General features: G+C 32.1%; 3 protein-coding genes across 3 annotated transcripts; 2 read left to right on the top strand and 1 right to left on the bottom strand.

The window, feature by feature from the left end:
- Positions 1–1,633: 1,633 nt before the first annotated feature.
- LOC112515789 (RING-H2 finger protein ATL8-like) lies at positions 1,634–2,385 on the top strand. Its single transcript, XM_025122719.1, has one exon. The coding sequence runs from the start codon at positions 1,638–1,640 to the stop codon at positions 2,208–2,210; it is 573 nt and encodes a 190-aa protein (XP_024978487.1). The 5' UTR covers positions 1,634–1,637; the 3' UTR covers positions 2,211–2,385.
- An 8,650-nt stretch (positions 2,386–11,035) lies between these two features.
- Positions 11,036–15,022, top strand: LOC112515412 (60S ribosomal protein L23a-2-like). The gene is made up of 2 exons (XM_025122211.1): positions 11,036–11,345; positions 14,442–15,022. The coding sequence occupies exons 1-2, from the start codon at positions 11,157–11,159 to the stop codon at positions 14,880–14,882; spliced, it is 630 nt and encodes a 209-aa protein (XP_024977979.1). The 5' UTR covers positions 11,036–11,156; the 3' UTR covers positions 14,883–15,022.
- A 5,384-nt stretch (positions 15,023–20,406) lies between these two features.
- Positions 20,407–20,947, bottom strand: LOC112516038 (basic leucine zipper 4-like). The gene has a single exon (XM_025123075.1). It carries the CDS (start codon positions 20,945–20,947, stop codon positions 20,432–20,434), a length of 516 nt encoding a protein of 171 aa, XP_024978843.1. The 3' UTR covers positions 20,407–20,431.
- Positions 20,948–26,002: the final 5,055 nt, after the last annotated feature.

Genomic DNA, 26,002 nt, shown 5'->3' with positions numbered 1-26,002 from the left:
CAAACAAAAGAATAAACAGGCATTCTCGTATCCAATTCCAATCCAAGTATCCAACTATTCATATTTCTTAATGATTGGAATTTTCAATTGAAGTTTTTTTTCTAGAAAAAGAAAGATAGCATCCACAAATTAGAAGTGGTTTTTTATTCTCAAAACCATTTTTTTAGTTTATCAAATTCTTATATGATAAGTGTTTATCAGTACGAGTAGCTGTCCTCGTATCTTATCGTGTAACATTTCCAACCATCAAATGCATTGTTTGTTGTCGTCTTTTACCCACCAAGCGCTATCGAGTAAGAGTCTTCTCTCTTCCTTACATGGTAAGAACCTCGGTCGTTGTCATGACTCTTACCGGGTAAGATTCTCGGTTTTTGTTATGTTCACTGAGTAAGCGACAGTGTAAATACTTACCTGGTAAGTATCTGGTAGACGATCATTTTTAGTGGGCAAAATATTACATTGCAGATGCTCTTACATCTTCTTCTCCATACAACATTAAACTTAAACTAATCTTACCAATAATTAGTTTTAATCTGGCTGTCAAACTCACGACACTGACCAAATTTGAAACTCAAAATACATATCGTATCGCTTCTAACATAACTAAGTTCATTATAAAACACATCAAGTTTTCTTTTCTCGATGTTTATTCGGATCTAGAGATGAGAAACTTTTAACTAGAAAAAACCCACATGGACGGTAAGGTTAACTATAGTTGTGTCTGACCGGTTACCAAGCTTGGAGTAGTCGATTGGGTCAGTCATGTAACTGGTTTGGGCCAATATAGTTAAGTGCTCGAGCTACTAGCCTACCACTCTGGCACCAAGTTTTATGTAATTAGTTACTGTAACCGAGCCTTAGGCCCGAAACAATTTGTATATATTTTATATTTTCTCTTTTTTTATTTATAAACAAATAATTAAGTTTAGTTTAATTTAATTTATGCTTTACATTTAGTTTATCGCGGCCTTTTTAGTTTATTTCCATATATCTTATAAAGGTACAATCATTTTATGTATTTATAGTTTTCAAAACATGCAAATGATTTAGAGTACAATATATTTAAATGTGCATGTTTAGTGGGTACATGTGTGAGGTCATGTACTAGGATGCAAGTAGTATCAACCGGGACACGGTGAATATGTGCGGTTTTAATACATGTATCATAAGAGTATCTCTTTATATACAATTCAGTTCAACTTGCCCTAGATATAACAATTACATATATACCATGGTCACTGTATATGGTTGGTTCAGTTATGATAGTCGACCCCCACACTACGTCATATCAGTTGATGTGTTTAGTTATTTTATGTGGCATGCAAGCAAGATGAGTAGTGTTTAAATCAATAAACAGTATTTCAAAACCAACGTTTGTTTGTTTTTATATACGTATAAATTCTAAATTTATATATGAAAATATGTCGGATTTTGTTTATTATAACTAAGTTTTTTAATTTTCTAAAATTGTATGGAAGACAATATTTTAACAAATGTGTATTTATAGATTTCATGATCCAAATGTATTTTGTACTTTTTTGGGTATATAGTATTAACTGTTACCAACTAATTCTTTATAAGAGCTCATTTGCTCCCCTGCAAAGATACGTTTCCATTCCCTTAAAAAGCAAACACAGATGTCACGTCGTTTCAGGATGCTCTCCGGTCAGAACTCAACAACCACGGCGGTAACCGAGCCACCGCCGGAACCCGACAATGTCGATTCTGACTTCGTTGTCATCCTCGCCGCCCTTTTATGTGCCTTAATCTGCGTTCTCGGCCTTGTCGCAGTGGCTCGCTGTACCTGGATCCGCCGGATCTCTGGCATAGTCATCGTCGGTCGTACGGATCAGTCTCCACCAGCGGCTGCAAACAAAGGTCTAAAAAAGAAGATCCTGAAAACTCTCCCGAAGCTCACCTACTCCACTGAAACGATGGCCGAGAAATTCTCAGACTGCGCTATCTGCTTGACGGAATTCGTAGCTGGTGATGAGATCAGGGTGTTACCGCTGTGCGGGCATGGTTTCCATGTCACATGCATTGATACATGGTTTGGATCTCACTCCTCGTGTCCTTCTTGTCGCCAGATCTTAGTGGCGTCACCTAGGTGTAAGAAATGCGGTGAATTACCTGCTGCTGAATTAACCGGAGCTCAGACGTCTACGACTGCCGGAGAAACGAGTGCTTCAATCGACAGGTTTTTGCCCTAGCTCGAGATCCGATTTGATTCATTACGATTTGTTGTTAGGTTTAGAACTGTAAAAAAGTTAATTAGGTTGATGTTGAAGTTAAGTTAAGACACAAATCCCTCTGCAATCAAACATGATCATCCTATTGGTTCTAAAGTCTTCGTGAAATTAAACTGTATAAATTCCATCCTCTTCAAAATTTAAAATCAATTCAACTTGTTTGTATACTCTACAAATATTCTCTATGGTTTATACTTGACAGAGCTGTTTGTTCCTTTTCACTTTTGGCAAAACAACAAAAAGAGGAACAAATAATTGAGCTTCAATAAGAAGCTGGAATCTGGATTGTATTACATTGGGATCCAATGATCTGTGAAATAATTAATATTGTGTTTCTGTTTCTGTTTCTGTTTCTTATTCTATCTACTTCATCCGAGACTCTCTGAAATCAAATTACTTGAATTTTTTCATTTCACTTTACCATTCTTCTTGTGATCATCTGACTTGATCCTCATCGAAAACTATGCTCAACGAGAACTGAATCAATTTCTAAATTAGGAAACGAGATCTTCATGGATACGCAAGTTTAGGTCACAAGAAATTGTCAAAAACTGCTTGGTTACAAAATTTGTTGATGGTATATATATATATGATGTCTCAAATGGACACATTCCACACGCAAAAGATTGATAGCATCTCCCCCTTGCACAAAACATGGCCATTCATGTTGGATGTGTCAATCTTTTACACAACTCCTAGAAATGCTAATTATATTCATTGCATTGATAAGACAATATTAGTGGGATAACCAAATTTTCGAATCTTTCCGTTAAAAGCAAATGCAATGTTTTGACAGATAGTTTAATAAAGTTTTTATTTATTTACTGATAATCGAATACTTAAAATACCTTTTAAAAAGGCATTAGTCGAAAACTTGTGACTTATATTAATCTTACCAAGTACCGTATAATTAATGGTCGTTAATGATAGGGTTTGCAGAGAAGCCGAGTCAGAAGAATATTTTAGAGTTAAACTTAGGGATCATTTACCAAACACTTGTTACCAGGTAACATTTTCAGTCATCAAAATGGATTATGGTAAGCGTCTCACTTACTGGATAATAGTCTTCTCTTTCACATACCAGGTAAGATTCTTGGTCATTGTTATGTCTTTTACCAGGTAAAATTATTGGTCTTTGTCATGTTTACCTGTGAGGTAAGTGACACCCAACGAACTTTTATCTAAGAGTTCGATAAACGATCTCTAGTCTTGTTGATGCAGACTCGAGAAATATATAAACATTATTTCATAGCTTAAGTAGCTTGAAAATATTTTACGATCATGCTCAATAAAATAAATTGGATTTGATATTTTGTTTCCAATTTGAGAGTATAATAGTTGTGGCGTGCTGGTTAAATCTTAGAGGATGTAGTGAAAATCTCATCTTCTTCGGATTCAAATGTAAATACTGCTAAATTCCCTATGGCGATAGATGTTCATTGCAACAACTTCAAGCCATTAATAATCACCTGGGGATTAGTCGGTACGTATAAACTGGTCGGAAACCACGGCCACCCAAATAAGTGGCTCAAGAAAACTTTATTTCCCCCTATTTTTGTCTCATTATCAATCTTTTTTTAATATAACTATAGAATAAGACACAATTAGATTATTATAAGTACGAATTTATAATACATATATAATGTACAAACACATAACAAAACAAAATTGGATTAAAATAAGTGGATTTTGGGCGATAGTATTTAAGTAACAATTTACCAAACTTTCTAAAGATAATGAAACTCCACCTTATTATTATTTTATATAAAAAAATAAATAGTATTCCATTAGTTTTTGCTATATTTTAATGATTGTATTCCTTTTTAATAGGAGCCGTTGAATATACTAATATAACCCCCCACAATATTCCATTCCACCTATCTTCTTTTCTTGTAGGTAAGGAATTGTTTATTTAAAAATAATTAATATTTTTATATTGAGATTGGCTTAGAAACACATTTTTATTTTAATTAATAATAAATATAAGGTGTTGATGATAATATTTTTTAAAGGCACCATAAAATAAAATAAAAACAAATAATATTATAAATTATAATAAACAAACAAAGTTTTTCTACTGTATAAAAGCATGAGATACACTAACAAGGGTTATCAACAAAGATATAAACCGATCTTTAGTGGATCTCTCAGTAGAATTCAAACTCATATAAAATTATGACTATTCCAATTCATTCGTTCATAGAGTTATTTACCTGATCACAGACATTTATGGAACATCTCTAACAAATAGACAAAATAGTTAATAAGATGTAACACCATAAGATAACCAAGTCAAAAACACAAGCGCACACACTTTGTTTAGTGTTATTTATCTTAAATGTATTTTAGATGTTTAATTGTTAAATATAGATTTTTATTAAATCTCATGTCAAATAAAAATATGAAATTTATCCCTAAATAATAGTTAATATAGCTTGTATGGTACAATGACTAGTTAACTACTATCGTTCACGGAGTAACTAATCATTTTTCGAGAAAAGCAAAATTGTGTTTTTATAATGGTACAATAATTTCTAAGCTATGGTACAACAATTTTGTTTGTGGGCGCTGATGGAGACTGATAGCAGCCGAATAATGACTATACCAGAGATCCGATGAATCTAGGTACAACAAACCACTATGACAAAGTCGAGAATGCACATTAGGGTCCAATTATCTATTAAAAAAGGTATCCAATTACTTCAATATGATTTCCCAATTTCTTTTATTAAATAATGCTTACATGGATACTTGAGCAAAAAGTTGATTACCGATAACTCTAACCAGTCTTATGATTTATTTAACGATTAAAGTTAGCTGGAGTATCAAACCAGAGTCATGTTGTTAGAGCATCAACATCTCTAAAACATGACATTTTAATAGGTTTTACTATTTGGAAAAGTTTTTCTAGTGGGTTATTGTCATTGGATGCAAGCTTTTTAAGCAAAAGGCGAGTCTTTGATAACCATAATGAGAAAGGCTTTTGCAATAAATTTTCATTAATTAATCTATTTTATATTAAATATTCAAAATTAAATTAAGTATTTTTTTAATTTTATCGGGTACATTGTTGCATACGATATCGTTTTAGTGGACTAAAATCTTACCCGATAAATAAATGATTGTGTTAAATTTTACTGATATACGTTTACCGGATAAATATTTAGTAAACAGGGTAAAACTCTGAATTTGTCCTTTTATCTCAATCAATTAAAATATTTTGAAGGTTTAATGAGGGAGTGCCACGTGTGGCTCCCTACTTGATATCTCCTCTTTCGGTTTCCATCAAGTCACAAACATGTCCGGCGATTTATCCTTCTCCATCTCCATCTCCATCTCCGGCTACCATTTCTTTCGGGCTCCTTCTCCATCTCCATCTCCAACTCCAACTCCAGCCATGAAAAAACGAATTTTGGTTCCCTATCTGTTCAAAAACAGATGTGGAGCCTCCCCTCTTCGAAAGCACGTTGACGAATAACTCAGATCAAGTGTTAGATTTAGAAGAAGAAGGAACAAAAGGGTTAGGGTTCTTGATCCAAAAGTTCCCCATTCTGTTCATGTGAAAAGCTTCAATTTCACATGTGAGTGCTTCCCAAAAGCTTGCCATACACACACGATATACCACCGCCCACCCATGGACAATACTATCTATATATCTATCTACAAATATAGAACTCATATGGTAAATCTTTTAACTCCAGATCTGTAAATTAATACTAGATTTTCTTTTGAGTTTTTTTCCAAGTGTTTTAATTGCCTTCCTACTACACTCCTACACCATGTTAGCCATAAAAGGGAGGAGGTATGGTGAATGAGGGAGGTGAGATGGAGGAGAATGGTGTGAAGGTGATGATGAATGGTTGCCAAAGATGGGAGACGGTGGAGTGTGATTTGAGTGCGTTGTCGGACGATGGAGTGTGGTGGTGAGTGGATCGAGATGAGGGAGACGAGAAGCAAAAGGGCGTCGGCGATGAGGAGGAGCGCCGGTAGGGACGAGGGGATATCGCCGAGGAGATGGTTTATGTACGGGGACACATTAAAAATCTGTGTTATTATTTGTAGGGCTCTAAACGAACCGTTCGATGAGAAGTTCGTTTATTTAATAAATGAACGAATATGAACAATTTTTTTTGTTCGTTTAGTTAAACGAACGAACATGAGTCACGTTCGTTTATTTACGTTCGTGAACGTTCGTTCATTTATCGTTTATATATTAAATTTAATATATATAATCTTTTGTTTATTTACTTTGAATTCAAATGATATTTATTTATGTTCATTTAGCCCGTTCGTATATGCTCGTTTAGCACGTTCTTTACGTTCGTTTAGCATGTTAACGAACGAACACGAACACACATGGTTTCTAAACGAACGAACACAAAGATTTCTGTTTGTTTATCATTCGTGTTCGGTTAAGTTAAATGAACAAACATGAGCAAGCTTCCCTTCGTGTTCGTTCGGTTTGTTTACAACCCTAATTATTTGTATATTAGAGTTTTTTAATAAATTAATTAGTAATACTAATATTTATCGTAATATAGATATTATATTTTTTTAATGAAAAATATAAGAGGACCAAAATACCCTCAAGTTAACGGAGTTAAGGCTAACGACATTGGGATAAGGGACACAATCCAAAACAAAAGTGAAACCATAATAACCATATATATAATTAGTTTGTTTAAGGGATCCAATTCAAATTTTCATATAACCACAATGACCAAATCTGTAATTTACTCTAAATTTTATATCGTAAAATCTGAATATGATTTTAAATTTTTTGAATACAATAGATTGATGATTTTATATAATTTTTTTTAAAAAGTATATGAAAATGATAAATTTATAGAATATTTTAATAATATAATAAATATTTAAATATTTAAAATAGAGAATATGTTGCAGTCAAATGTTGTTGAAGATTTTGACTTTTTATTATCTATTTTAGATAAATTATAAAAATCTGTTGCAGATGTTTTAAAAAAATACATGAAAATTTCAAATTCAAATTCGCCCCTCTCTTCCTTGTCGTTCTTGCCCTCCATTTGCCGCCTTCATGTCATTACCGTCCTCTAGTCATCACCGACGCCTTACCTCCGATCACATTCTCAGATAAGTCGGATTTGATCGATTATTTATCGATATCGTTTTTCCTTCCTCATATTTCCTTGAATAGTATTATGTATAAGATGATATGTGCCTAGTGATGGTCAAAATCCGATCCCGGGCCGGTCCTTAACCGGACCTAACCAAGCCAAAAACCGGCGATAACCGGTCCCTACCGGTCCCGGTTCCGGTCCTCCGACGATTATGGGCCGGGCCGGTCCCATTTGGCCATCACTAATGTGCCCAATTCTTCGTACTTCCTTCCTACTATTTTTTGGGTTAAATTTGTTTCCAATGGGTTCTGGCTGCCAATTCTTGGAAACTTTCGAAAGTTGCATATTAGTCCATAAACTATCAAAGTTCTAAATTTTGCCCCAAATAAATTATTTAATGTTTATGAAAAATATAAAAATGTCCCAAAACTTTATAAAATGCAATTTTGTCATAAGATTGAAATTATATTAAGTTTTATAAAATTACACAAAGTTCCCTGGACTTTATAAACTACCATTTTGGCCATAGGAGTTAACTTTTGGAAAATTACAAATATTCCCTTATACTTTACAAAATGGTCGTTTCACCATGGTTTTGTGATTTTATTTCAATACAACGACAAATTACCCTTAAAAGTTGTAAAAAACATGTTCCGACTACATAAAGGTATTTTTTTTTCCCGTTGTGCTTTATATAATTTAATTATATTTGTTTCTAATAACTCTTATATGAGACAGAGAGTCGGAGATAATAACCACGTCAACATCAAGTCACTCTAATTTAATTATATGGTAACTGCTTTTCGGTTATTATCACCCTGAATAACAATTTTTTTAAAGTTATATTTCTACGACATCTGGAAGTTGCTAATCAAACTAGATTTTTTTTTTAAAGCCATAGTTTACTAAAACCCCCATTCTCCAAGGCACATAAAGGAAACAAAAGGAGCTTACAAACCCAAACCAAAAACAGGAAAAAGAGACGAGAAAAAGGAACCCCATGAAGCCACAGACGTCTCGTCATCAAAAACTGAACAACACAAAACTATCAAAGGAATCGTATGCCTATGGCCCAAAAGACTCCCACAATAAATTAAATCAAAGTTAGTTGTTAATTTTTTTATTTTGCAATTAACCCTTTATCTATTAGTTACTTGCAACTGTAAGATTATAAAATCATAAAAATCAGACCGAATAGCTGATGACAATCCATTTCTTATCTAGTTACTGTTAGATGTTAGCATTTGCATATTTCCTCGCCTGCCATTAGAATCACAAATATTATTATTATGAAATTAGAAACAAAAACAACATGAATCCAATCTTAAAACATCCACAATGGGAGGTTTTTCAGAGCTTACCGAAAAGCTTTTTGACCACCTTACATCAAGAAAAAGCATCGACAACCAATTATCATCTTTTACTTATAACTGTAAATCCTTATAATAAGTCTTTTTTTTATTAACCTGGATATCCAACCCGTTATGCAAGCCGACTAATCTCAGGACGACCATCAGCTTTGCAGATAGTCCGAAGTCACTGCATTTGAACCTCCTTGTACTTTTGACCTTTGGAGCTAAGCTCAAACCAATTAGGCACCACCCTTGTGGTTTTTTTTTTTGTCTTAATATCTAACCACGTGGATCCCACTTTTTACGAAAAGTTTTCCCAAAAGAACTTTCATGAAGAAACTACATCATTGTGGATATCATTAAAGAAATTTATATTTGATTTTTTGAATCATTGTTTGTACAACTTTTTTTAAACGGAATTTGTATAGTTTTTTTAATGAAATAAAAAAGCATTAATTTATGCTAAAAGTATAAAACCATTATATACACATTCCGTAAATTAGTTGGATTTTGAAACACCAAAAGACTCCCCTAACTTCCATTTTCCCATTCTCTCATCAAATTCTCATGAATAACCCTAAAAAGCAATGAGTTTACCTTTCACTTCACGTTTCATTTGCTTAATACCTTCATCTTTTCTCGCTAATATGTGTTAAACTGCATGAATTACACACATTATACATGCATATATTTATCTCTCTCTTTCTCTATGTATATATATATATATATATATATGCATATGTATATTATACATATAAAGATTAATCACCACCTCAAAAGAACCATCAAGATCATGATATGCATACAAACTCAAAGATGAACTACAAGCAAGCAAACGTACCCTTCTCATGGGAGATGATCCCTGGTGTACCAAAGTTTATGGCATCTCCGATAGCTGAAGGGCATTCAGGTAAGGAGGTGATTGGCCAAAAAGATGATCTTGCACCTCCACCACAACCACCACCAGGGTCTTCTCGAGATCCAGTTATGAGAAGAAGTGTGTCGTTGTCGAGAAAGATATTCTGGAGGGAGGAGGACCCTTTTTTGGCTGCTTTCAAAGAGTGTTCGAAGGATTATAAGGTTAAGGGTGACCAGATGAAGAAGAGGTTTGGACTTGGAAATAAGGTTTCATTTTTGTGGTGCAAATGTTCATTTGATGTGGAAGACGGTAACTTGAGGAAGAGGCCGTTGTCAGTGGCTTGTGGTGATTCGCCTGTGATTTCTCGAGAACGAGTTCACGGTTTGATTCAAATGCATAAGGGTTTGAGGAAGTGAGATACATGGATGAATAATAATAATAATAATAGTAGATGTGGGTTTCTCGATTTACTTTTTTTTAAGTTTTAAATGTTCTTAAACCTCGATTTGGAAAAGTTAATGATCAATCTTGTTGGTATCTAGGTCAAAGTGTAAATATTTTGAGAACAACCAAATAATATTATGAATTAATAATTAATGATGGATATTTGTGTATAATTTATAGTTTTAAAATAAGCTTTCACATATTAATACATACATATAAAAATTACTTTTATAAAATTTTAATATTTAATCTACTAATAAAATACTCCAAGAAACAGAAAATGTATTGGAATTTCAAGTAAACAGAAATTTTGTATAAGTTTTGCCTGCTATGAAAATTATTAAATAGTTTTTCAGTCATTGAGTTAAATTGTTGAGTTTTTAATTGTATTTTTTAAACTTAGGTTTTCAAAATTGATCTAATTGTTTATATTGATTTGTTCAGATTAACTTTTTAAATATGGACAAAGCGTCCCACCTTAGTTATAGCAGTTACTGTCATATGTGATACAGTTTACATATATGAAGACAGTTGAGTTTAAGTTTGGATTCAGGGTATAGATCCTACATATTATATACAAAAAATAATCAATATTGTTCGTATTTTGGCTGTTAAAAATCATCAAAACAAATTGATTGCAAGATCAGCAAAATCACATGACTCGAGTGCATGTAAATCGAGATGATTCTATTATATGCTCTACAAGAAAACTTCTGTTAAAGTATATAATACAACGAATGTGGAAAGATGGATGAACTCAACCAGCAAATAAACGTTAGATCTTGAGGCTCCTTCTCATAAACTTTTAGTTCGAGTTTAGGGATTTTCTTGACTGTTATCTTCGAGGCTTCTTGGATTAGTCGAGGTGTATGCAAGCTGACCCAACCAAATGGTTTTGTTGCGGGAAGAAAAAGTTAAAGGACGGGTTTGAAAACATTAAAAGATTGGGGGCTAATATGAAAAATAGTAATGGTTTTGTTTAGGGATGGATTTTGAAAACATTTTAAAGACTGGGGGCTAACTTGCGAAAGGATATGAATCTTTTATCCATGAGCAGAGAGAGAGAGCCACAACCCTTGTTCGTTTACCACTCTTCCTCCCATAAAACCCTTCTTAAATCGTATTTACAGTAATTCTTGAAAACAGCAAATCCATGGCGATTATATTTTCTTCTTCGAACATGATAATGGAGATCAGAAATCATTACTCACCATCTCCGTCATCGGTAAAAGCTTTTGCTTTCTCAAAAGGGATTTTTGTAAACCCTATCAACTTGAAGATTGATTCAAATTCCAAGCATAAGCCATGCTCTTTCGCAATCAAAGCCTGTCAGGCTGAATCGGTAACTTATTATTTTTTTTTCCCGCGTATAACATTTGTTGTGTCAATTACATGCTTCCGTCTGTAGTGCTTATGTGAAATCCTAGGTTCAAATTTCTTCCAAAGGAGCATTGTTTATGTGTAGTATGCATTTTTGTTTGTAAGTAATCAGTATGCTGGTGCTATTAATTGGGTTGCATAGTAAACGAGAATTGGTACAATGGGCAACATCTGTGACCAATTACGATTTCCAATTCATAGCTGCAATAATTTAATTATGCGGTTTTTATTTAGGGTTAAGCTAGGCATCATAGGATGGAACATTGGGACTAAGGTCTAGGAGAATTTGTTCAACTTGTCTGTAAATTGTTGATAATGCTACATGATAGTAATGTTTTATCCAAGAATCTTATGAGTCTTGACCTGTTGATAAGAAACCTAGCCTCATGCTTCTCAAAGGCATGACTTATAGTGACAAATCTGTATATTGTACACATAATTATATATACACATATGTTTTCTGCTATTATTCAATAAATCAATGATATCGAACAATTAATCAATTTAGTTTATATAAAAAGACTAAGATAATACATACAATTATCTTAGAAAAAAGGTTTAATAGCACAATAACAAAAAACACTGTTCTACTAATGGTTCCACATACCTCTAATCTAAGACCAACATATACTAAAAACTTAAAAAGGTAAAAAGATCAAAAGTAAAAAAAATCGAACAGCGCCTTACAAAAAATGCACATCGGGCCATGGCATGCCATGGGGGTTAGCATCGAAGACGAGCCTAGCACCATGGGGTTCCTTTTAGAATACTGTCGGTAATCAAGAAGCAGCAGAGCTGATTGCGTGGTTATCTTTTATATGGTTGTGTTAGAGCAGCCTGAGAATTCAAAATCTGCAGACTTGTTATCAAAGGCTTGGTTGCAGGGAGATTTGGAAATCATGCATGGCAGAAAATTCTACCAAAAGGAGAAAGGCATGGTGGATATCATCTTGTATGAGTAGTTCTCTGACTTTTATAGGGTGTTGGAAATGGCCACATAAGAAGTAAGGCCTTGAAGTGTGTTTTGATTGCTGGTATGACAACAAAATGTTACAGACTTGAAGTTCTGGAGAATGGTTAAAAGGTAAAAACCTTGCAGCTGAGGAACGCGAGCTTCTTTGCTGTTAACGTGTAATGCTAATTTGGTTCATGTAGCAGTTGCCACTTTGTAACACCTTAAAGTCCAAATAAGATGAGTGGTGAAGTGTTTCTGGATCAACTCAAACCATGGTCGGAAGTTATTAGTAGCCAACTACGAAGAACTTATAGGACTTACAATTCACAGCCCAACAGATGTGGGACGAGATGTTATGAACTCCTCCAATTAATTTTCTTGACGTTCTTGTTAGCCCTACACAGAAATGCAAATAGAACCATTATCTTTATGCGTAGGAGTTACATACCCATGAACATTGAGGAGCCATTGCTACTATTTGTAAAGCTATAATAAATTTGACCCAATAACCTTCAAATTAGCCAAAGCAATGGTGGGAAGTTGTTAGTAGTTATTACAAAGACTTTCAATGGACTTCATATTTTATGTTGACAACCAATGTAGGATGGATGCCACAAAGTCCCTCACTTAGGTTTCAGACATCCATCTTAGAATTGAACATAAACCCAAATAGAATTTGCTTAATCATTATTGTTAGAAAATGCATGACTCCAACCCATTACTCTTTTGAGGGGCATTGCTTTTATACAATGCGTAACAGGTCAATCTAGTAACTTTCTGGTAAACTAAAACCATAATATGAAGTTTTCTGTAAAACCAAACAAACCCAGTATATCTTTGCTTGAAAAGAGGGTTTGTAAGGGGTGGGATGCATGCACCATGCAGTCCGGACAGCTACCTCAAAGGGTAGAATGGTGGTTTCCATAGAGACCCCTGGCTTGTGCAAAAGTGTGAGCGGAAAGGAAAAGACAAGGATAAGAAGGACAACCAAGACACACACATAACAAGCAACAAAAAGAAGAGGGAAAAGAAAAAGGAAAAGGCACAAATAAACCATATCCCAAGTAAGAAAACACACACAAATCCTTCATCCAGCACAAGCCTTTGATACCCTAACTGCCAACTCCCTGAACTTCTCCTTGTCCTGCACTCACCCTCTTTAACTACAATAGCGACAAGTCCACACCTTGCGTCTCCAAGAACTCATATCCGGGTCATTTCCTCAAAAATGTCTAAGGCTGTCATGTCCAACCTCAATTGCTCTTCCCACATCTTCCTCGGTTTGCCCTCCTTCTCGACCGCTCGACCATAACACTCTCTACTCTTCTCATTGGCACCGTCATTGGGCTCATTCGCACGTGTCCAAACCACCGTAGTCTTCCCTCTCCCAATTTATCCGTGATAGACGCAACTCCCATCTTTCCTGGAATACCCCGTGCTGTTCCACAAGTCCATCTGCAACTTCCAACTTCCTCTCATAGGTTTTCCTTAACGTCCAAAACTCGGATCCATACAACTTGCTTGTCTGATGGCTACCCTGTAGAACTTTCCACTATGCGAAAAGTGAACCGTTTTTGTATGGGGCAGTATAAATTGGATTTAGTTACAAATATAAGTTATTTTTTATCCAAATTGGTATTCCCCAATATGTTGGACTCCATCACTTGTTCATTGTAATTGGATGTGGTTTAGTCAGAATGGTCCTTGATGAACTCATATATGGAAAACTGATCCCGGTTCATTTACAAGCCTAATTGTATGGTACTCTCTAATTTGTGGCATGGTATGATTCCAATTCTAGATTGTTTAAATTGAAAACTTAGGTAAGACAAGATGATTATGTGCATGACCTTCCCATGCACGCATCTGTGGCCAGGCACCCCATCCTGTGCACACACGATGGATGCACATGTGCGTCCCCTCCATGCAGATATACACTGTAATGTTGTGTACGATCCATGTGAACTGTTAAGTGTTTTGCTATATATAAACTTGTGTTTGTGCCATTTTTCTGTTTATATGTTCTAACCCTTTGTATACTTCCAATGCACTCTGTGTTGCTTAAATCATAATTCTTATTTCCAATGGAAAATGGCATCACAGGACCGGGACTTTGTGGCCAAAGAACTTGAAGCCAAGAGAATCATGGTAACACCAACCAAGCCTGAACTTGACAACTTCAAGGAACCTGAACTGGAAAAACAATCCTTAAAATTTGTTGAGGCAAAGAAATCAAGTGCATCATCCTCAAAGGAGAAGATCGTCACCCAAACATCATCAATGGACTATCAACAGGTTCTCAAATATCCTCTCGTTACTGAAGCTGCAATGCATAAGATCATAGAAGAAAATACATTAGTTTTTATGGTTGACGTTCGTGCTAACAAGAAAGACATTAGGAATGCCTTTGAGAACATGCTTAAGATCAAAACCAAGAAAATTAACACATTGATCAACTATGATGGCACAAAAAAGGCTTACATACAGTTAACATCTGATAATCAGGCTGTTACCGTGGCTAAGAAAATGAAAATTTTGGCTTAACGTTTTTGTTGTACGAAGACTAAAATTTGTGTTCTTTAAGGATTTCTGTTGTATATAACAAGGCAATTGAGGATGAAGACGACTGTCTGTTTTGGATCTTGATCTGGCTTTATCCCCTGGTAACCATTTACCTTCAATTCATGGCTATATGTTTAGTGTAATTCTGAATGTGCTTTTCTTAAGGCTTGGACCACTCCCTTGTTGCTTTTAGTTTGCCGTTGTAGGAAAGTGGCATTCTTAAAACTATTAGAAGGTCATGGATTTAAAAAACCCGTTAGGACACCGACACACGTGTGAGACTGTGATCTGTTTGTCTGTGAAATAGAAAGCATGCAAATAAGCCATACACAGATTGGAGATTCATTAAGGTGAAGTTTGTAGTCTATTGACTTAATGAGCATAAGCTTTTGTGTTTTTTTTTTTTTGATGTTGAGGTTTTAGTAAAATCTAAAGTGATACGGGCAAAGTTGCTTTTGGTGGTTGGGAAAGTGAGATTTTGAAGAGAAAAAGAATTCCAAATTTACCAAAAGATGGAGATCTTGAATGATAAGAGAGGTGATCTTTTGTCTTTTCTTTTGCTCCCCATCTGCCCATTACTTGGAACTTGCCATAACACTAGCAGCACCAATTAACCTTATCTAAAGTGATTTCACATCTGTAATCAATAATTTGCTTATAATCTGAATATTTTTGGCTAAAAACACAGATTTTTCTGGTATTGTTGTATGCAGCCTTTTAAGGGGTGTTTGCTATTGCTTATAAAAATAACTTATTAACTTATTTCGATGTGGTACCGGTAATAAGCACTTTTGAGTGTTTGGATAAACAACTTATGCCGGTGCCAAACCGGTAATAAGGAGTTTTTAAAGAAGTTAAACCCTTCTGACTTATAATAAGTTGATAAGTGTTTTTGTAGAAAAGAATAAGTTGTTTCAAGTAAGCAATCCCAAACACCCCCTAAAATTCAAAATCAAGACAATTAACAAAGGTTTAAAAAAAACAGAATCGAAACTTGAGGCGTTTTCCTTCCATGCCCTGAGGCGTAAAACAAATAATATTTGTAAATATTAATGCGCCTGAAAAACGCCACACCCCTCAGACGATTTTGAAAACCATGCAATTAATGCATTGGAAAATGAAAAAATAAGTCTTGTCCTTGATGTTGATATGTTGCATTAGCAATACATAGGGGTGCATATAGCCTATCCTTTTTTGTTAACTATGGGTGTCCGGGCCAGCCTATACGCTCCTCGACTAATACCAGGCCCGACTCGAACTAGTGACTTTGAGGAGGATCTCTAAAGGCTCAAGTCTTATTGTAAGTTGAGCTATAACCTACAAGATCTTATAATTAATTATTGTGAATTTAAGGTGACGTTTGTTTTTGAGGAAGTGCTGAAGTCTTATTTACTTCTGATTTATAAGAAGTGACAGTGAAGTCTGAAATCTGAATCAATAAGACTGTTTGTTTTTGTAAATTGATAAACTTTTGAATTTGTTTAAATTGTCTATTTTACTCATTAAAAAATTATAGTGCTGAATTTATAGATAAATATTTATACAATTTCACATATTTATTCATCATCATTACGAAATATACATCTAAATTATATACTTAACATTCATTTAAACAAAAATATGTCATGAACGGTATTTAACACATTTAAATCATATTAAAATACATCAATTAAGAGAGATGGGGATTGATTTGGTAGGAGTCGATTGAGAGAAAATGATCGATTAAGGTTAATCAATTAAGAAACACCATTGTTGAGGGGTTTACAGAACAATTAGAGGTAAATAAGATGTTGGTTTACCTCTTATAAAATAAAAAGACAATAAAACATAATTGCATTTAAAAAACTGAAAAAAACATACAGTACCTATGAACGAATCAAACAAAGTTGATAGTGTCGGTAATAAATTTTAGAGCATATTTTAATCACTGACAAAGATTTGGATGGTTATTTGTATGTGTTATATTATAAAATGTTGCATATGTTTTTGAAATATATGAGTAAATGATGTTTAAACTTATCAGTTATTTGGGGCTCATATTCATATAATAATAAAAGTGAAATGTGGCTCCTACCTTCACAGAAAGATCTTGTTTCTTTTATTTTTATATTTATATTTATAATAAAGATGTTCATAAAAGTAATCGGGTCTTTTTGACCCGAGTCTGGTTCAAGTTCAAGCACCCAATCTTTTTGGATTCCTTTTAATATATATATATATAGAGAGAGATCCATTTGAATTTATATATATATATATATGGAGGGAGAGAGAGAGAGACAGAGAATGCTTTCGTTTAAGAACTTTAAATATTTTGAGAATTTAATAACCATCTATTTTATATATTATTCATGATAAATAACCTCAAATAATAATGAATATTATATCCATCATGAATACCATTTAAGATAAGTGGGTTCGGAATTCTGTTCTTTAAACAAATCCTCTCTCTCTCTCTCTCTCTCTCTATATATATATATATATACTATATTATAAGCATTTGACAAAAACTCTTAAAAACCACTTTTTATGCGTAAAGTACTGTTTAATAATGCATATTACTTAAAACTTAATATTGTAATTAGATTGTGCGTAAGTACAGCTTATTAAAGCTCCATATATGAATTCGTGTAACTAACTACAGATAAACATAATCAAATACATGATAAACATCTCATTTTAAAGATAAAAAATCTAAAATATAATTAGAATAATTATTAAATTCTAACATAATACTTAATTATTATCTTTATAAAATTTATAATATTAAACAAAAAATAAATTATTTCATTATTAAACTTAAATTAAATTATAATAAAAAATAAATAATACATAAAAAATGAAAACTTTTAAATAGTTGATTTGATATTAGCATTGATATTTTTTTTCCAAGTTTTTATGATATCTTCAAATTTATATTTTATTCATAAATATAATCATTGTTGCTTTATTAACAACACATAAAATCGTATTATAACATCGACAAAGACAAATAATAAAATAGAACATTAAAATCGAGATGTGTCTCGCTACATTACACGAATACTTTTTTTTGTATATATATATATGTGTGTGTCTAATATTAGTTGAGAGGAAAACTTTTAAAGGTAAAGGATGATGTGTAGTGATGGATGGTTTAGGGGATGTACCTGGAAACCAGTCATGTGAATGATCTCCAACAACTTTGTTTGTCGATAACATAGACTTTGACTCAACTCAAACACATTGTATGATTGTTTGTTAAATCACTACTTTTGGTTTACATTTAAAGAAATAGGCCACGAAATATAATGAAAATTAAGTATAATTACCGACACAAAATAAAGCCATGGGTTGAAAAGTATTACTGTTTGATTTATAAAAGAATGGATTTTTAAAATTCAATCTCAAGTTTTAATTGTATAGTTTTGATGGGATCTGGTGCATGAAATCCAACCTTAGGGATAGGTTCAAAAGATTCACATGCTCTTGTGGATGTCTTCCATTCCGATGCATAATTAATCCTCCTAACATGTCTTCAAGATAAATTTAGAAGGTTATTGGCCTTATATGGGTGCATATAACTAACTGGTCACGGATTACCGAGACTGTTGAGGTTTTATCGATCTGTCCCAACTAGTTACTTTATTTGAAATCAAATCAGTACTATACTAGGCCTCGGGTAAGCATTGTCTACAACATCTTCAACAACTTTTCTAAAATTGAGAAAAATGAGGTTTTATTTTACTCCAATAATTTCTCTATATTCTCTAAAATCTTATGTGTGGAGAAAGATTGATTTTTTATTCACTCGCACCAATGAGATTGAGAGATTATTTTATATAAATTTTTATAAAAAGTGTATTGAGATGATAAATTTACTAGAAGCATGCTCGTGTAATGCAACTCGATTTTAATGTTTTGTTTTATAATACCGTTTTGTATGGTTTCGAGAAAACGATACTGTTTTTATATTTGAATAAAATATAAATTAGAAGACCCATATTTTTTTTATCAATATTAGTATCAAATTAACAATTTAAAAGTTCTTGTTTTTTTGTATAAAATTAATTTAGGTTTAATAACGAAGTAATTTATGTTAGATCTAATCATATAATGATCTTTATAAAGATAATTTTTAATTCAATCTTTTTATTATTTAGGTTTAATGACGAATTAATTTATTTTAGGTTTTATAATATAATTTTTTTTATAAAAATAATAATAAAATATTTTGTTAAAATTTAATGATTATTCTAATTATATTTAACATGAGTTGTTTATTTTGTATTTGGTTATATTTATCAGTTAGTTATATGAATTCAAATACATAACTTTAAAAAGTTGTACCCATGCATCATTTACTTGTAATTTTGAATTTTAAGTAATACGTATCATTAAACCGTACTTGATGTACTAAAAATGGTTTTTAAGAGTTTTACCCAAATATTTTATAATATAGTATTGATAAAATATTTTAATAATATAATAAGTATTGAAATATTAAAACAGAGAACTTGTTGAAGTTAAATATAGTTCTTTTAAAAAAATTAACTTTTAGTTCTCTATTTTAGAGAATTGTTGGAGAAATTCTAAAAACATCTTTTAAATAGATTCTCTAAAATAAAGATTTTGAAGATTTTTGTTATAATAAATTCAAAAAGAAAAAAGAGGAGAGAGATGTTAAAATTCTCCAAATTTAAAGAACTTAAAAAAAAAAAATATTATTTATGAAAGAATTTCTTTTTATTCTTTCTATATATCAATGAAAATATTTAAAAATAAATATGTAAAAAAATGAGTAATATTTTATTAAAGATATTAAATATTTTATAAATATAATTGAGCATCTCCAACCGATGTTGCTAAAATTTAGATCGGCTTATAGAATTCTACACCGTTGAGAAGAAGCGATACAGTTTTAATACAAAAAGGGAACGGTTCATATATATGAACGGTTTCTTAATCAAAATGGTGGGACCAATCCAATTAACAAATAACAAATAGAAAATAATTAGACTTAAGATTATACAGCCGGTTCACGATTTAAAGTTATAAAATATTTAAGAAAAAAATCTATATAGCAAAGAGGTGGATCAGATATAACAAAACCTTAAAATAGAACCGACAATTTAAGAAATTTAATATATTACCAAAATACAGGGTCCGAATTTTAACACTACAAACTTCAAACTGATTGAATAAGCTCGTTTCAAAATTTTCAAACCGACCAACCAATCATGAAATCAACGTCCAATATACGCAATAATTACTAGATTAAAAGGTATCAATAATTCTAATTAAAGTAAATTAAGCATCATGCACCGAATATACTTTACATCCAAATATGTAAAGTATCAAGAATCCTAACAAAGATTAATTAAAGAACTAAGCAATATAATAATCACTACATCAAACGGTTTGCTTAAGCAACCATTTTCCAAGACTTACATACATATATATGTATATATAATACATAATTACAATATTAATTTTTTATATAAAATTATAGCTTCAAATGCCATTAATGATTAGTGGATCGAAGTGTGACGTGATTAATAATTGCATGGCCATGCAGAAGCTGATAATGGGTGGTGGTGGAGTTCCAGTAGTGCTTGATGTAAGTAGCATAGTTTTTGTTGGAGCATCACGGACTCTGATCGGAGTCTCTGGTTTTCTCGCCGGAAAATTTGTCCATGGTGGTTCACAAACATTAACCGCTTCATAAGTTCCCGGTTACCGGTCTCATATCCACTCAGCCGGTTCCTTAAAGTCTCCAAGTGTTTTTGTTTTCTCAATCGGGATCGTCTTGCCGACTCCCGGTTTGATATCTTCCTTCTCCGGCGAAGTTGTTCATCGACCGGATTAAGATTTTTTTCACCGTCGTTGGAACCGGAACTTGAGGTGTTGGTTTTTGGTGTGGAGTTGTTGTTGTTGTTGTCGTCGGAACCAGAGAAGACGATGACCGACGAGTTAACATTTTGAGGTGGGAAATCTAAAAGAATGTCGTCAAGGAATCCGGTGAAGGAGAGATGATCGCCGGTGGTGGAGGAGAAGAATGAAGACGACATGGAGATGGCCGGAAAAGCGTTTATCGGAGGAAGGCAGAAGGAAAGGGAAGAAACTATGGATAGGGCGAGGGGTTTTAAAGGGCAGATGTGGAGTGTGGGTGGGGTCAACCCAGGGGCATTCTTGTCATTTTAGAGTTAGGTAATGGTGTGGAGTGGCTTCTAGACTTTTACACACGTTTAAATCCCATAAAATCTTAGGTCTGTTACAGGGCTTTACCATGGATATATTTTGTTTTTATTTTTCTATATATTTTTTATGGAAAAAAAAAGGGACTGTTTATCTAAATGCTTACCCACGTTATTACCTGGTAAGATTCTTGGCATTTGTTATATTCATTCGATGAAGAAATTTATCCGGTAAACACTTACCAAACAAACGTTTAGCAGGGCCGTCCTTGGGGGAGGGCGACACGGACGCACGTCCAGGGCCCAAATTTCTCCCTAAAAATACAATAGTAGTCTAAAGGAATTTAATAAATTAAAAAAAATCCAAAAAATTGTAGCATATAATAAGGAGCAAAAAGAATTTAATAGATAATAATGGCACAAAAATATATCAATTAATTACATTCGAAAAGAAAATAAAAAAATTAATTGGTCATTTATTATATGCTATTGTTTATTGTCTCTCTAATTTTTTTGTATCTCCAATAAGGTCTAATGATATTGACTATTACTATCTCTATATGCTTGACTGTTTTTGTGCTTCAACAATTCAACTTTAAGATCATGTGCTTGGTATTCCTATATATTTTTGTTAGATATTTTTATTGATTTCTGTTTCTATTGACTATTGCTATTTGGTTATTTTGTTCTAATTGTTTTTGTTGACTATTGTTATCTATTTTTGCTTCTATACATAAAATATTTTACTATTGTTTGACAATCAATCTATTGTTCTTATAATTTATGACGTGTTTCATGGTTTTGTGATTAATGAATAAATTTTTTCTACTAGATGTATTTAAWAATGTCTCTTATATATGTCATGTTCCATAAACTTTTAATCTTAACATCTTATTTTAGTTGAACAAAGAGAGAAAGAAAATAGAATTTAGATATTTTCATCAATTGTTTGACTTATGTATCTTTCATTAGGATTCCATCACACCACAAGATTCTATTTAAGTGCTCAAATAATCATTTGTTGAGCTTGCATATTATATGTTTAATTCATTATTTATTCTTATTGGATCTCAATTGATCATCTTTTCTTTCATATTTTTATTGATCCTCATTTGTCTACTTTTATAGAAAACCTTCATAATCTTATTTATTATTGATGTCTCATTGACCCTCATGATTACTTCATTCACACGAATTCTCTTTTTGTATCAAAATAACACATATTTCTTGTTATTAAGATTTATTTCCTCACATAATTATTAGCATTTCTTGTACTCAATTTTATACTAATGAAAAAAAATTATTGAATTTTTTTCCGTACTCACCGAGGGTCATTACAAGAAAAGTGAACTCTGACGATGCACTTTTTAGAGATGACATGTTTCCGCTACAAGTTATATCATGTCGTTGTTATATATTCTTTCTGATTATAAATGAACTTTATGCGACGACAAAAGTCGTTGCCTTATTTCTTGCAGTGAGCCCTGTTTTTACGTTCGTCCAGTGCCTAAAAAATGTCAGAAACAGGCCTGACGTTTAGTAAACGGCTCCTAAGTGTGAGAAATAACTCAATGACATCTCGTTTGTGGGATTTATCGATGCTCTTCATATTTTAGAGGGATGGGTTTGATCACATGGGTAAGGGAGGGAAATATGGTGTTTGCATGCATAAATCATAAATCATTAAGCCGATTTCAAACACTACAAAATGGTTGTGCGAATAAGTTAAAAGACTCGTTAAACTCATCAAATTGTTTCCAAACAGACCCTAAATATCAGACAACAAGTTCTTATTCCAACCTGCTTTATTTGTGTTGTCTGACATATAACAGAAAAAAGTAACTAATAAAACAAAGTACAATACCTTTTTGCATGAGATGATATCTCATATGATAACTATGGTTACTAATTACGATGATAAAAACGTTATCTTTTTCCTTACTTTGATGATGTTTTAAATTGTTACTCTTTCCGTTTCAAATTATGTCCACAATGAAAATGGTTTTAAATTACTACTTTCTCCGTTTCGTTTACAATAAAAATGACATACAATTTTAGGATTATGTAATTATTACATTTTTAAATAACTAAATAGTATTTTTATTCATGAAGAGTTTCTCTAACTCATAATCAATAGTAGAATGAGAAACGGAAAACTTATGTTAGAAAATAGATATTTATTTAAAGTAAATTAAAATATAAATATAAACATAACGAAAGGGTTGTTTATTTACCTATTAATGGTTTCATTAAGAGTCAACATCTGAATCGTTAAGAGATGAATCTTGTTTGGCAAAAAAAAAAGTCTGCCTCTTAATGATTCTAAAACCCTCTGAATGATTTTGTATCATTGATCTCCCTTACCAAACAATTATATTTCATTTTGCACTATATTATAAAAGCCTCTTTTGCACCAAATAATTCAACAATTATCAAACAGATCCGAAGAAGAGTGTAAAATAAGTAGATAAAAATACATTTATAAGATATGTAAAATGAAAAAGGAAATATGAAGTTAGATATGCTTAGTTAGGAAGAAAGAAAAGAGGTGAGATGGGTGTTGGACAGATGTCAGCACCCGATGGACCGGTGGGAATGGCAGCCAATAAGAGGAGAGTTGCTTACGTGGATACAAGGTGTCAGCGCGTAGGGTTAAAACTAAAATTAAAGGGTAAATAAAGGGATATCGTCATGATCCATGGACCTGTAGAGATCCCGCAATATGGTAAATGATGTCGGCCTTTTAATATAAAGTGGATCATACCACTTTTTATCCCGTAACTCCATAAGTTTTACACTAAACGGTATTTAGGATTGATTATTTGAAAAACTTATGTTTTTCTATATCAACTAATTATAAATTTATATGGTTTGATTTTTTCAAAAACTTTTTATTATCGATTTGACATCGATATAAGTTGTTTATTTAAACGCTCAAAAATATTTATTACCGATGTCACACCGGAATAAATTAATAAGTTGTTTTTATAAGCAATCTCATACACCCCCTAATTTACATAATTTGTCTATATGGTTTATGTGTGGTTGGGGAAACATACACCCCCAATTCGTAAGTGCACCACCTCTCTTAAGTTAAAGTCAATTAATTATAATTATTAATATTCTTTTTAAAAATATATGTTTTATAACTTTTCTTTAACATTAATTTATGTTTTTATAATAAAGTTTCTTCCATTATTTTTTTCTTTCAAAAATTTATGTTTTATAACTTTTTTTCAACATTGTTTTTATTTTATTTTTGTAAATTTGTGTTTTATAATAAATTTTAGTCAACTGACTATTTCTAAATTAATTCAAATAACTATAAAATTATGTTAATTTTTATAATTGTATTGTTAACGTTTTAATTAATTAATAATTTACAAATGTAATTTTTTTTAAATAAATATTTAAAGCTTCAAAGATAAAATAATTTCATACAAAAAAAAATTATCAAAATAAGTTAATTGATAAATCAACAAATAAAGTATAAAACGTTTGAAAATATTACAACTCAATCAAGTGAAATAAATTCCATAGTACGATTACTAAATAACAGTTGCTCGTACTTATTTATTCGGGTCATGTACGGAATAGTCCATGCGGTTGCGCAATCATATTTGAAACGAAACCAATTTGACACGATTGAAGATATTGGGTGCCCTTCTGCCAAAGATATTTTGACGTAATGATTACCGTTAACGTACTCAATTGTAAAAGCAACATGTTCATACCACGACGGATGACTGGATCAAATTGAAAGAATGTCAGATTACCTATAGTTGTTAAAGAATGTAGTATTACATTGTATCTTGAAACAATCAACAAGCCCGTTTCAAAAACATTCATCCAATGCTCACTTGGTGTAAATAAGTCCAGCTCAAAGAAATTCAAGGAGTTATAAAGCTGATATCATCAATGCCATACACCTTGAGATATTTTGTCTTGTATGTTTAACTCCTCCATTAAATCATATCGAATAGATGACCATTTGTCTTCGTGGCGACCGAGACAAATGGCTATCGCTCGAAATCCACATTTTCCATCATCTTTTACATCTTGTACCCGTGTGATGTAAAAATGGAATTTATTTAAAAATTGATTAATACATTGAGATGGAAAAAAATAACTTGCATGAACTACGTTACGTACTTGCACGATGTAAGGATGAAAGATACTTGGAAATTGATTAATGTATGGATGCGCATATTTTTTTGGTCGAAGTATGAACTATGTAATTTCACTTGTTTATTGTTCGCCAAAACATCAAATTCCACAAATGGTGACGTGTAACTATGCCTATGAGGTTCTTGAGTTGGTGGGTCGACACAATTTTTTTTACAACCTTACTCTTCAATGAGGGATGACCATGAGTTGTTGTATGAATACTCGGTTCACCAATACGAGTTGTTTAAGGCACAATTATCCCCCTTAATTTTCTTAGAAAACTAGACTTCATAGATCTCGACTGTTTTTTGAAGTTCTCAGTAAACATTTGCACTTCATCATCACAACAAATATAATCATCTTCCACGGATATACACGATGATGAATCAAGTTTCCTCCAAAATCCGACAATTGATTCAAGTGGAATAGATTGGTCTGCATTAAAATTTTGCATCTGAATTTTTAAAGTTTTTATTCGATTTTTATAAAGACAAACTATACGACTATATACATATGGTTAAAATTTATAAAATTATAAAATAAATGATATATTATTTTTTATAAATAACAAGGATTATTGTCTTTCCAATTTATTGGTTTTAATGTTGATTAATATATTATACAAATAAAAATTATAATTACTATAGACTAATTATTATTATCTATTAATTAAAAAAAAAAGAGAGAAAAAAAAAAATAATGTCATTTTTGAAACTTTTAAGTCATTTAATGTTATTATCAGGTTTTTCTTTTAATTTTTTT

Source organism: Cynara cardunculus, assembly GCF_001531365.2.
Source record: "Cynara cardunculus var. scolymus isolate 2C chromosome LG 7, CcrdV1, whole genome shotgun sequence".
Taxonomy (NCBI): Eukaryota; Viridiplantae; Streptophyta; class Magnoliopsida; order Asterales; family Asteraceae; genus Cynara; species Cynara cardunculus.
The sequence above is the reverse complement of the archived record's forward strand: the minus strand, read 5'-3'. Positions and strand labels throughout refer to the sequence as shown.

What these genes read in the sequence shown, in the direction of transcription:
- LOC112515789 (XM_025122719.1), top strand. Translation starts at nt 1,638, where the DNA reads ATGTCACGTCGTTTCAGGATGCTCTCCGGTCAGAACTCAACAACCACG.
- LOC112515412 (XM_025122211.1), top strand. Translation starts at nt 11,157, where the DNA reads ATGGCGATTATATTTTCTTCTTCGAACATGATAATGGAGATCAGAAAT. An exon ending in AAGCCTGTCAGGCTGAATCG is followed by an intron (nt 11,346 to 14,441) that starts GTAACTTATTAT and finishes ATGGCATCACAG; the next exon opens with GACCGGGACTTTGTGGCCAA.
- LOC112516038 (XM_025123075.1), bottom strand. Translation starts at nt 20,947, where the DNA reads ATGTCGTCTTCATTCTTCTCCTCCACCACCGGCGATCATCTCTCCTTC.